We start from the raw sequence: 13,816 nt of genomic DNA, 5'->3' as shown, positions 1-13,816 counted from the left end.
AGCCTAGAGAAAAGCCAGAGCAAATGGGCACCTGGCTGGCTCAGTCAGTAGACACGTGACTCTTGATATCAGAGTCGTGAGTTCAAGCCCCACGCTGGGTGTAGAGCTCACTTAAAAAAACAAACAAACTAGAGCAAAGACAGGAAATAGATGGCAGAAATTGAGGACTTATTTATAGAGGGTTGAATTTGCTAATTGTATTACTTTTCTGCCCTCTGCTGATTAAAACAGGGAAGAGCAAATCTATTAAAATAGTGGTTCCGGGACCCCTGGGTGGCTCAGTGGGTTAAGTGTCTGCCTTCAGCTCAGGTCATGATCCCGGGGTCCTGGGATCCAGCCCCGCATCAGGCTCCCTGCTCGGCGGGGAGCCTGCTTCTCCCTCTCCCTCTGCCTGCCACTCCCCCTGCTTGTGCTCTCTCTTTCTCTCTCTCTGACCAATAAATAAATAAAATCTTAAAATAAAATAAAATAAAATAAAATTTTATTCACCAATTTATGGTTCCTAATGTCTAGAGGATCAAGGGTGTTGTTGAGAACCTGGTAAAACATATAGACTCTCCCCAGAATATAATACATATAAACACACAATATTTTGCAAATAATTTCAGTTGCTTCATGGAATCCCTGCAGTGTAAACTGTAAGGTTGTGGAGAACACATTCTTCTTCTTCTTTTTTATTTTACAATTTTATTTATTTATTTGTCAGAGAGAGAGAGAGAGCACAAGCAGGGGGAAAGGGAGAAGGAGAGGGAGAAGCAGGCTCCCCGCTGAGCAGGGAGCCTGATGTGGGACTCGATCTCAGGACCCTGGGATCATGACCTGAGCCAAAGACAGACAACAAAATGAGCCACCCAGGTGCCCCTGAGTTTACTTTTTTTTTTTTTAAGATTGATTTATTTATTTTAGAGAGAGAGAGCAAGTGGAGGAGGGCAGAGGGAGAGGGAGAGAAGCAGACTCCCTGCTGAGCGCAGAGCCCCTTGCGGGCCTGGGTCCTACGACCCTAAGATCATGACCTGAGCCGGAACCAAGGGTCGGAGGCTAAACCTACTGAGCTACCCAAGGAGCCCCAGTTCTGAGTTTTCCAACACAAAATCTAATCCAAAGTACCCTTGATGACGAGTATCCGATAGGAATTCTAACAGAAACAAACTCAGATTATACTCCATCTTAACTATTATATATATGCCTCTGTGAGTGTGTCACGTTAGTTTTCTCTTGCTGCTGTAACAAACTACCATGAATTTAGTGGTGTAAAACAACATAAGTTATCATATAGCTCTGGAGGTCAGAAATACACAACAGGGTCTCACTGGCTAAAATCAAGGTGTCATCAGGGCAGCATTTCTTCAGGAGGCTCTAGGGAAAAATCCATTTACACACCCTTCCAACTTCTAGAAGCTATCCTCATTCCCTGAATCATGGCCCCTTCCAGCCATATCTGCTTTCATATTCACCCGGCTTTCTTGGACTCTGATTCTTTTTTTTAATTGTTATGTTAATCACCATACATTACATCATTAGTTTTAGATGTAGTGTTCCATGATTCATTGTTTGTGCATAACACCCAGTGCTCCATGCAGTACGTGCCCCCTTAATACCCATCACCACGCTAACCCATCCTCCCACCACCCTCCCCTCTAGAACCCTCAGTTTGCTTTTTTAGAGTCCATCGTCTCTCATGGTTTGTCTCCCCCTCCGATTCCCCCCCTTCATTTTTCCCTTCCTGCTATCTTCTTCTTCTTCTTTTTTTTTTTCTTAACATATATTGCATTATTTGTTTCAGAGGTACAGATCTGAGATTCAACAGTCTTGCACAATTCACTGCGCTTACCAGAGCACATACCCTCCCCAGTGTCTATCACCCAGTCACCGCATCCCTCCCACCCCACCCCCCACTCCAGCAACCCTCAGTTTGTTTCCTTAGATTAAGAATTCCTCATATCAGTGAGGTCATATGATACATGTCTTTCTCTGTTTGACTTATTTCGCTCAGCATAATACCCTCCAGTTCCATCCCCGTCGTTGCAAATGGCAAGATCTCGTTCCTTTTGATGGCTACATAATATTCCATTGTATATATAGACCACATCTTCTTTATCCATTCATCTGTCGATGGACATCTTGGCTCTTTCCACAGTTTAGCTATTGTGGACATTGCTGCTATAAACATGAGGGTGCACATACCCCTTCGGATCCCTACTTTTGTATCTTTGGGGTAAATACCCAGTTCTGACTCTGATTCTTTCGCACCGCTCTTATAAGGATACTTTTGATAGGATAATAGGATAAGGGTACTCATGATAGGATAATCTTCTTACCCCAAGATCCTTAACTTAATCACACCTGCAAAGTCCCATGTGCCATTGTAAGGTACCACACTTATAGATTTCAGATATTAGGAGGCAGACATCTCTGAGGGGCTGTTCTTCTACTTACCACAAATACAACTTTGAAATACTTGGCTTCTGAAGGACCTGCATTTATGATGTGGCACTTCTGCCCCTTCTTCAAAACTCTAACCTGCCCCTTGAACAACTGCTTTACCTGAGGAAACTCTAGTTTGACTTTCATAATTAAGGAATGTCTTATATTTAGGGCTCAGGTAGAGGGTTCATGGTACTTGAGATTCAAATTTAGCAGCTCTAGATCTGAGACGCTAGAGGAAGGGAGACTTAGGTCTTGAAAGTGACCTCAATTCTGGGAGTCTGTGCTGAAACTCAAGAGATGCCTGAGCCAGGGGTCAGGCAACAGGAGGCAATGGTAATCTGGAGCACAGTATTCACTCTCTCAAGAAGAATGAAAAAGCAGAAGTGGACTTGGCCATACACTTCACCTTAGCTTCAAAAAGGAAGAGAGATCACCCAAGACTTGTACACTAATTACCCAACTTCGAGGCCAAAGTTCTTCTGATTTTGCATCTAACAGTGCACTTCCCCATTCCAACAGGACTGGGGGCAAAGAGCAAAATAGGAGGAAGTTAGAAATATGAGAGAGGCAGAAGAGCACTTATAGAAAAACAAATAAGGGGCGCCTGGGTGGCTCAGTTGTTAATATTAAAAGGCAAGTCCATAGTGTCTTCACCAGGTAACATTGAAGGTCTTCAGGTTATACAAACAGGTTAATTCTCTCTTCTCTTTGTTCTTCCTTTGTGCTCTTGAATAAGGAATGATGGGTCAGCGTTAATTTAAGGAGAGGGAAAAACTAAATTCAGATGTTATCAGGGAAGAACTTAGAAATTCAGGGGCGCACGCATGGCTCCGTTGGTTAAGCGTCTGCCTTCGGCTTGGATCGTCCAGGGATCAAGCCCCAAGTGGGGCTCCCTCCTTGGTGGAGAGCCTGCTTCTCTCTCTCCCTCTGCTGCTCCCCCTGTTTGTGCTCTCTCCGTGTCTGTCTCTCTCTGTGTCAAATAAAAAAAATTAAAAAAAAAAGAGAAAGAAAAATTCAGATAGCCTCAGTGATTTACTCTATTGGGTTAATTATTTGAGGAGTGCCTGGGTGGCTCAGTTTGTTAAGTGTCTGCCTTCGGTTCAGGTCATGATCCCGGGGTTCTGTGTCCTGGGACTTGGCCCCACAGCAGGCTCCCTTGCTGAGTGGGGAGTCTGCTTTTCCCCCTCCCTCTGCCGCTCCCCCTGCTTGTGCTCTCTCTCTCTCAATAAATAAAATCTTTATTAGCACATGCTCTAACCAGCTGAGCTAACTGGCCAACCCAATAAATAAAATCTTTTAAAAAAAGGATTAATTATTTGATTCATGAGCTTTCTTATCAACATAGTGATACAAATCCCCACACCTTGTATAATCGAGATACCCAGTAATTGCCTGAGACTCAGGACTGAGTCATCCTCTGCCCAAGCCAGGTAGCAGTGGTCACACCTACCATGTTCAGGCATGTTGTTGGTAAGAGCAATCCACACAATAATATAATTCCAGGGGAAAAGTCCAGTGACAGAGCACCATGGCTTCTGACAAAGGTAAACGGGACCCAGGGGCCTGGTAAATTCTGTATTCTTGAAAAGGGCAAAATCTGTGTGTGTGTGTGTGTGTGTCCTGTCTGTGCTTGTGTCTTGGGCATTTTTCAACTTTCCTATTTATTAATATATTGATATTATTCTTTTTTTTTTTAATTTTTTAAGATTTTATTTATTTGCGAGAGAGAGAATGAGAGACAGAGAGCATGAGAGGGGGGAGGGTCAGAGGGAGAAGCAGACTCCCTGCTGAGCAGGGAGCCCGATTCGGGACTCGATCCCGGGACTCCAGGATCATGACCTGAGCCGAAGGCAGTCGCTTAACCGAATGAGCCACCCAGGCGCCCCCTTAATGCTTTTTTTTAAAAAAAGATTTTATTTATTTGAGAGTTCATGAGTGGGGGAAGGGAGAGGGAGAAGCAGACTCCCTGCCGAGCAGGGAGCCCGATGCGGGACTCGATCCCGGGACTCCAGGATCATGACCTGAGCCGAAGGCAGTCACTTAACCAACTGAGCCACCCAGGCGCCCTATTGATATTCTTCTTCTTTTTTTTTTTTTTTTAAAGATTTTATTTATTTTTTAGAGAGTGAGCGAGAGAGAAACAGCATGAGAGGAGAGAGGGTCAGAGGGAGAAGCAGGCTCCCCGCTGAGCCGGGAGCCCGATGTGGGACTCGATCCCGGGACCCTGGGATCATGACCCGAGCCGAAGGCCGACGCTTAACCATCTGAGCCACCCAGGCGCCCCCTATTGATATTATTCTTAAACAGGGTTTATTATTGTTATTAATACTAACTATTCACATCCACAAATTATTTTGGTCAAATGACACCAAATCAATGCTTATTTCACCATAATAAAAAATTAAGTAAAAAATACAACTGTTAATTAACAGTTTAAAATAGCAACAGAAGTGAAAGCACAAGGGCATGTTAATTGATATTTTAAGGTTCAGTTACTTAATGTTGGAGAAATTTGTGGGAGAGGGAGAACACTTCAGGATGTGGAAGGAAATGATTTTCAGCTGAAGTGGGATTTGAGCTGGATCCTGAAAGGGTAGAATTTGGATTGGCAAAGAGGAAGAGAGTCCTGGTTGACTGACACAAAGAACTTGAGAGAATTTACAAAGATTGTGTGTGGAAATATCAAGAGTAAACTGGTTAAGCTATAGGAGAGTCTGGGGAAATAATCTGCAGTCAGATTAGAAAGCAAAGCTGGAGGGGCGCCTGGTGGCACAGTTGGTCACGCAACAGACTCTTGGTTTTGCTCAGGTCATGATCTCAGGGTCTGGATCTCAGGGTCATGAGATGGAACCCCAAGTTGGGCTCTGCGCTCAGCAAAGAGTCTGAGGATTCTCTCTCTGCTCCTCCCCCCCACTCTCTCTCTCCGTATCTCTCTCAAATCAATAAATAAATCTTAAAAAAAAAAAAGGGAAAGCAAACCTGGAATGATATTATGGAGGACTTTGAATGCTAGGCTAAGGAAAATGAGGTTGATCTTTTTGGTCAGAGAAGATCTTTGGAGAATTTGTGACTAGCATAGCAATGACTAAAATAGTGCTTTATTGTTTTTATTATTTTATTTTATTTTATTTTATTTTATTTTATTTGGGAGAGAGAGAGCAAGTGATCAGGGGAAGGAGCAGAGGGAGAGAATATCCAAGCAGACTCCCACTGAACAAGGAGTCTAACGTGGGGCTTGATCTCACAAGCCATGAGATCAGGGCCTGAGCCAAAATCAAGAGTCAGATGCTTAACCAGCTGAGCCACCCAGGTGCCCCTTATTTTATTTTTTTTAGAGGAGGGGAGAGGCAGAAGGGGAGAGAGAATCTTTTTTTAAAATTTTTATTCTTATGTTAATCCCCATACATTACATCATTAGTTTTAGATGTAGTGTTCCATGATTCATTGTTCGCGTATAACACCCAGTGCTCCATGCAGAACGTGCCCTCTTTAATACCCATCACCAGGCTAACCCATCCTCCCACCTCCTTCCCCTCTAGAACTCTCAGTTTGTTTTTCAGAGTCCATCATCTCTCATGGTTCGTCTACCCCTCCGATTTCTGGGGAGAGAGAATCTTAAAGATTTTATTTTTTTATTTTTTTTATTTGAGACAGAGAGAATGAGAGAGAGAGAGCACATGAGAGGGGGGAGGGGGAGGGTCAGAGGGAGAAGCAGGCTCCTTGCTGAGCAGGGAGCCTGATGCGGGACTCAATCCCGGGACTCCAGGATCATGACCTGAGCCGAAGGCAGTCACTTAACCAACTGAGCCACCCAGGCGCCCGGGTAGAGAGAATCTTTTTTTTTTTTTTAAAGATTTTATTTATTTATTTGACAGAGACAGAGACAGCGAGAGCAGGAACACAAGCAGGGGCATGGGAGAGGGAGAAGCAGGCTTCCCGCTGAGCCGGGAGCCCGACGTGGGACTCGATCCCAGGACCCTGGGATCATGACCCGAGCCGAAGGCAGTCGCTTAACCAACTGAGCCACCCATGCACCCAGGGGAGAGAGAATCTTAAGCAGGCTCCACACCCAGGGTGGCTCGACTTGGGGTTCAATCTCACAACCCTGAGATCATGACCCGAGCCAAAATCAAGAGTCGGATGCTTAACCAACTGAGCCCTAAAATAGTGCTTATATACCACCTTAACAGGAAAAGCAGAGAGGCAGAAGAGCACTTACAGAAAAACAAATAAACTTTTAGGAAATCTAGATGGGCCCTTGGGAGACTAGACGGACATATTATGTTTTTGTGGCAATGTCTGTGTGGGTGTGTATCTTGAGTGGTAAGAGTCGAACTCTCCTGGTTTGTTCCAGGGGATGGGGCTTATGACAGTTGATTTCTTTCTTTTTTTTTTCTTTTAAAGATTTTATTTATTTATTTGAGAGAGAATGAGATAGAGAAAGAGAGCATGAGAGGGGGGAGGGTGAGAGGGAGAAGCAGACTCCCCGCTGAGCAGGGAGCCCGATGCGGGACTTGATCCCAGGACTCCAGGATCATGACCTGAGCCGAAGGCAGTCGCTTAACCAACTGAGCCACCCAGGCGCCCTCTTTTGAGTTCTTTTGGAAGGCTCTGCTTATAGGAAAATAAAGGATTTCAGAAGAAGGCAGTCTATTTTTGAATGTCTTCAGATCCAAAATAATTTTTATGCCTCAGTGGCACATTGTGGACCCCTCAACACACACACAGACACACACACAAACACACACACAGCCTCGGGCAAAATGCCTTCTGTTTTAGAGGAAGTGTCTTCCAGGTCTTGTGACTCTTCTTGGCTTAAAAACACCACCTCAGAGTTAAGGTTTACCAGCAGGATAGACTGAACATCCTGGCTGCATCTCTGCACAGCTACTTCCCCCTCAGGAGTGGCAATGACTTGTGCGTCTCTCTGGCCCACGGAAAAAGGGTATCATGTGGAACGTTTTGCTCTGTGTCTCCTCTTTCTTGGGAAAGAGAGATTGGTAATAATGACAATTGAACCTTTCAATTTATGATCCTTTTCTCCCACTTCCCCAAATTTTAGCTTTCAAATAACCAGGGAGCAAACCCTTAACATGAGTTCTTGTTGCCAAAATAAATGTCCATGTTCCTCCAAATAAAACAAATGACTTGCATTTCTGCTTTCAGAGTTTTACAGGCCAGTGCCCATTTCATCCCCAAAGCTCTGAGTCTTGAGAGGCATGGGCCTCTAAAATCCAGTACTTGAACTTGAATAGTCCTTACATGCTCTAATGGCTTCTAGGACACTTCGAATAAAATCCATGGCTTAGAATATAAACTCCATGAACATAAAGATAGGGATTTGTTTTGTTCCCTGTTCCTGTACTTCAAAGAGTCCCTAACATTTAGTAGGCCCCTCATTAATAGCTCTACCGACTGAGCCAGCCAGGCACCCCGGTGTGTGGTTTTTAATTAAGAAACTGCCAAACTGGGGCGCCTGGGTGGCTCAGTCGTTAAGCATCTGCCTTCAGCTCAGGTCATGATCTCAGGGTCCTGGGATCGAGCCCCACATCGGGCTCCCTGCTCCGCAGGAGGCCTGCTTCTCCCTCTCCCACTCCCCCTGCTTGTGTTCCCTCTCTCGCTGTGTCTCTCTCTGTCAAATAAATTAAAAAAAAAAAAAAAAAAATCTTTAAAAAGAAACTGCCAAACTGTTTCCTAGAGGGGCTGTACCAATTTACATTCCCACCAGCAATATATGAGAGATATACTTTCTCTGCACAGTGTGGTTCTCTCTCTCTCTTATAGCTATCCTATAAAGGATAGTAGTGAGATTCATTCAGTCATTTGCTCAATAAATATCTATTACTAACCAACATGTTTCAGGCAGTGTGATAGGGTCTGGAACAAGATATACATAATCCATACCTCACATAATTTACAATTCAGTGTTATTATAGGCATATAAATAACGGTAAAATACAGCATGATTGCTATGATGAAGGAAGTACAAGAAGCTATGGAAACACTTAGAAATTACACATGGGAGCCTCTGAGGAATGACTTTCTCATTGCACTTAATCATTCTTGTTGGAGCCTTAAGGAAAGTTACTTGGTTTGGGATTGGGCAAATAGATTTCGGCAAAGCCCTTAGAAACTTGCTTTTCTTGATGGTCCAATACAATTAATACAGGAGAGAATCTTTTAACTCCATTTTCTGATATGGTTCGCAGGTTTGAAAGAACAGAGTATTTTTTTGTTAGCTAAATTTGTATGTGGGGAGCGCCTGAGTGGCTCAGATGGTTAAGCGTCTGCCTTCGGCTCAGGTCATGATCCCAGGGTCCTGGGATCGAGTCCCGCATCGGGCTCCCTGCTCCTTGGGAGCCTGCTTCTCCCTCTGCCTCTCTCTCTCTCTCTCTCTCTATCTCTCATGAATAAATAAATAAAATCTTTAAAAAAAAAATTTGTATGTGGGTGTTATCTGACATAATCATCTCTTGGTCAACAGGTCCTTCAGCTGGAGATGCCACCTTGAGGTAAGAATAATACCATCATAGTGAGCATCTAATTCAACCAAGAATAAGTGGATTTAAGAGCTGTAGGACTATAGCTTTCCATATTTTTCCTTTCTTCTTTTATCATGCTCCCACTCTTTCTTTTTTGTCTTTTCTAACTTCATTCTCTGTGATTATTGCTTTCTATATCTTTGCTTGTATGTCTTTTGGGTTTTGTTTAAATAAATTACCTTCCAGCTTTGTTCCATTGTTGCCTTACCTTTGTTTCTTCTCTGTTTAAATCACATGATTGTATAGCCATTAGTGAAAAGTCCAGAGAACTCATTTGTCACTTTGATTTCATCTTTTTGTTTTATACTATATGCCCATTTTTTTGGATGTAGCATTATAACAGGGGGTCTTCTGTCAGGGAATATATTATTTCATGATGGGTGGAAGGATTGATCTATGTAATAAATAAATGTAATACTTTAGGGATGAGTAGAAATATTAGGATGTAATAACAAGCTGATGACTCAACCATATTGCAAAGAGTCCTCAGCACAATCCTGAGTCTCCCCTGAGTTCCAGCTGTGATGCATGGAAAATATTAAATCTAAAGATGTCATTGGGAGGGGCACCTGGCTGGCTCAGTCAGTAGAGCATGTAACTCTCGATCTCAGTATTTTAAGTTTGAGCCCCACATTGGGTGTAGAGATTACTTAAAAATAAAATCCTAAAAAAAAAAAAAAATGAATAAAGATGTCATTGGGAGCAGTTTGAATTTTTTTCTTATGAGGAATTAGGATACAGAATTTAATGTGGAAGAATCCTGAGGTTCTCTCTCTCTTCTCAGACTTGGCAATAGAATCTTGTTGGTGATTTGAGGCTTCTACACCTAAAATCTAGTTAGAGTCCATTGAGTCATGAAGATTAACGATTGTGTGAAGATTGGGACATGGCAACTCCATGGTGAGACAGAAAGATTAGACTATAAAGAGAAGCCTTTAAAAGTGAAACAAGGTCATATTTATACCTGAATTCTAAATTACCAGGTAATGGTACAGAGACAGTGGTAACCAAATAACATGAGTTGGGAAAAATCTCTTCACTATGCTTATGAGAGAAACTCTGATAATTCAAATGGACCTCCCTAGATAACTTTGAAAAACAGAAAAAAAAAGTTTCCTGAGACATCATGTTTTATTTTTTCTAAAGATTTTATTTATTTATTTGACAGAGAGAGTGGGAACACAAGCAGGAGGAGTGGGAAAAGGAGAAGCAGGCTGTCCACCGAGCAGGGAGCCCGCCAAGCAGAGAGCCTAATGCAGGGCTTGATCCCAGGACGCTGGGATCATGACCTGAGCCGAAGGCAGATGCTTAACAACTGAGCCACCCAGGCATCCCGAGATGTCATGTTTTAGATCTGCCTGATAGAAGAGGGGAGCAGGAAATGATTTCAAGTTCCCTCTAAAGATAGCATGACAACATGGGAGTGTTTTTTGTATTTCAGGAGGAGAATCAAACCCTGGGAATTTGAAGTCTTCTTTGACCCCAGAGAACTCCGTAAAGAGACCTGCCTGCTCTATGAAATCCAGTGGGGCACAAGTCATAAGATCTGGCGAAACGCAGGCAAAAACACTGCCAACCATGTGGAAATCAATTTTATAGAAAAATTTACTTCAGAAAGACAGTATTGCCCATCCATCCGCTGCTCCATTACCTGGTTCCTGTCCTGGAGTCCGTGTTGGGAATGCTCCAAGGCTATTAGAAGATTTTTGAGTCAACACCCTAGTGTGACTCTGGTTATTTATGTAGCACGGCTTTTCTGGCATATGGATCCACAAAACCGTCAAGGACTCAGAGACCTCATTAACAGTGGTGTGACTATCCAGATTATGAGAGTCCCAGGTAAAAACAATGAACAAAGAATCTTGAGTGTTTATGAGAGACCGTGGTGCTGGCATGTTTCAAGGCCAGGAGATTGATTATCCCACTCTGGAAGTCTCAGAAGTGAAAGTCCAAAATAACGTAAGAAAGGACCGGGTCTGAATTTCATAGTAAGGAAGTATCAAAAAGAGGACTCCTTTCTCCATTCCTGCCACTATGACCTCTCAGCCATCTTCATCTTTTTTCTTTTTTAGGGATTCTGGGGAGTGTAGCCCTTCTCCAATGACAAAGAGGCTAATAGGCTTTATATAAAGTATATCTATAAGTTAGGCTCCCTTTAAAGTAAGTTTCTGCTGTATTTGTTGAATGAACCAAGATTTGTGTTTCCTCAGAGTATGATCATTGCTGGAGGAATTTTGTCAACTACCTACCTGGGAAAGAAGATCACTGGCCAAGATACCCTGTGCTATGGATGAAGCTGTATGCACTGGAACTCCACTGCATAATTCTAGTAAGTTACTTTAAGGGGTAGAGATTCTGATGCCAAAAGAAGCATCCTTCTTCAAACTTCTTTTTTGATGAATTGACATGTACTTTCCTCACCATCTCTTTGCCATTTATATTGAAATTTGGTTATTTAACTACTTGATCCACCTGAAGAAAATGTGAGAACAAAACAATCTCTTTGTAGGAAGAAAGAGGGAGAAAGGAGTGGATAAACTGGTCTAAGATATATGTGGACTCCACGTTAACTTGATATTATTATCATTATTATTACAACACTTGCTAGCTCTACAGAATTGCAGATATTCTCCTTTCCCATATTGGTTTGTGCCATCCTATTGAAGAAATAAATGGAGGTGTCCCATTTGTATTCTCTTCAAAGTTGTTTAATAGTCTTCCAACTAATGTTTTAAAATGTTTGTGGTAGGGGCATCTAGGTGGCTTAGTCAGTTAAGTGGCCAGCTTTTGATTTTGGCTCAGGTCATGGTCTTGGGGTCCTGGGATCAAACCCCACATCAGGCTTCACGCTCAGCAGGGAGTCTGCTTGAGGATTTGCTTTCCCTCTGCCCCTCCCGCCTCTCCTGCTCACACTTCTCTCTCTCTCTCAAATAAATAATTAAATCTTGGGCTCCTGGGTGGCTCAGTCGTTAAGCGTCTGCCTTCAGCTCAGGTCATGATCCCAGGGTCCTGGGATCGAGTCCCACATCGGGCTCCCTGCTCGGCAGGAAGCCTGCTTCTCGCTCTCCCACTCCCCCTGCTTGTGTTCCTGCTCTCGCTATCTCTCTCTCTCTGTCAAATAAATAAATAAAATCTTTAAAATAATAATAATAATTAAATCTTAAAATAAGATAAATAAAATGTTTCTGGTAATAATAGTATGAAGAAAAATATTATTCTAACTTTTTTTTCTTCCAGAGTCTCCCTCCCTGTTTAAGGATTTCAAGACGTCAGAATCAGCTTACATTGTTCAGACTTACTCTTCAAAATTGCCATTATCAAATGATTCCACCCCATATCCTTTTAGCTACAGGGTTGATACAAGTTCCTGTGACTTGGAAATGAATAGAATGGTTCCTTGTGTACACTGTTTCTGTAGCAGACATTGAAGACCCACGAGAGAGTGAGTGCCACTAGAATGTAGAAAATTTCAGTTTGTGTTTCTATATACCAACAACAAATTATCTGAAAAAAGAAATTTTTAAAAATCCCATTCATTATTGCATCAAAAGTAATAAAATACTTAAGAATAAATTTAACTAAGGAAGTGAAAGGTTTGTGCTCTGTGAAATCTTGGACATTGACGAAAAGACATTGGAAACAGGTAAATGAATGAAAAGATATCCCATGTTCATGGGTTGGTAGAATTAATATTGTTAAAATGTCCATACTACTCAAAGTGATCTGTAAATTCAGTGTAATCCTTATCAAGATTTTAATGGCTTTTTACAGAAATATAAAAAAATTCTGAATTTCATATGAAACCACAAAAGACCCTGAAAACCCAAAACAATTCTGAGAAAGAAGAACAAAGCCGGTGGCATCACACTTTGTAATTTCAAACTATATTCCAAAGCTGTATAATCAAAATAGAATGGTACCAGTATTAAAAACAGACATATAGATCAATAAAACAGAATCCAGAGCCCAGAAGTAAACCCATGTGTATATGGTCAACTAATATTTGGCAAGGAAGCAAAGAATATTCAATGAGGAAAAGATAGTCTCTTTAATAAATGGTGGTGAAAAACTGATTTCACATGCAAAAAAATGAAATGGGATGCCTATCTTACACTACTCAGAGAAATTATTTCAAAATGGGTTAAAGACTTAAACCCAAGACCTGAAACCATAAAACTCCTAGGAGGAAACATAGAGAAAAAGCTCCTTGACATTAGTCTTGGTAATGATTTTATGGTTATGACACCAAAAGCACAAGCAACCAAAGCAAAAATAGACAAGTGGTACTATATCAAAATAAAAGCTTCTGCACAGCAAAAGAAACAACCAACAAAATGAGAAGGCAACCTATGGAATGGGAGAAAATATTACACATCTGATAACGGGCAAATATCCAAAACAGATAATGAACTCATACAACTCAAGAGCAAAAGAACAAACAATCTGATTTAAAAATGGGCAAAGGATCCAAATAGACATTTTTCCAAAGAAGATAGTCAAATGGGGTGCCTGGGTGGCTCAGTTGGTTAAGCGACTGCCTTCGGCTCAGGTCATGATCCTGGAGTCCCGGGATCGAGTCCTACGTCGGGCTCCCTGCTCAGCAGGGGGTCTGCTTCTCCCTCTGACCCTCTTCCCTCTCGTGCGTGCTCTCTGTCTCTCATTCTCTCTCTCTCAAATAAATAAATAGAATCTTAAAAAAAAAAAAAAAGAAGATAGTCAAATGGCCAACACCTACATGAAAAGTTGTTTAACATTACTAATCACTAGGGAATGCAAAACTACAATGAGCTATCACCTCACACCTGTTGATGAATTTCTATCATCAAAAACGTAAGTGATAAAAAATG

General features: G+C 42.0%; 1 protein-coding gene across 1 annotated transcript; it reads left to right on the top strand.

Annotated features, from left to right (window-relative positions):
* The first annotated feature begins 3,918 nt into the window (after positions 1 to 3,918).
* Positions 3,919 to 12,497, top strand: APOBEC1 (apolipoprotein B mRNA editing enzyme catalytic subunit 1). The gene is made up of 5 exons (XM_045871041.1): positions 3,919 to 3,971; positions 8,912 to 8,939; positions 10,411 to 10,808; positions 11,180 to 11,298; positions 12,207 to 12,497. The coding sequence occupies exons 1-5, from the start codon at positions 3,956 to 3,958 to the stop codon at positions 12,351 to 12,353; spliced, it is 708 nt and encodes a 235-aa protein (XP_045726997.1). The 5' UTR covers positions 3,919 to 3,955; the 3' UTR covers positions 12,354 to 12,497.
* Positions 12,498 to 13,816: the final 1,319 nt, after the last annotated feature.

This window comes from Mirounga angustirostris, unplaced genomic scaffold (genome assembly GCF_029215605.1).
Source record: "Mirounga angustirostris isolate CCGP_5_RB_7025 unplaced genomic scaffold, mMirAng1.0.hap1 SCAF_5, whole genome shotgun sequence".
Classification (NCBI taxonomy): Eukaryota; Metazoa; Chordata; class Mammalia; order Carnivora; family Phocidae; genus Mirounga; species Mirounga angustirostris.
This window is presented reverse-complemented; position numbering and strand designations above follow the sequence as displayed.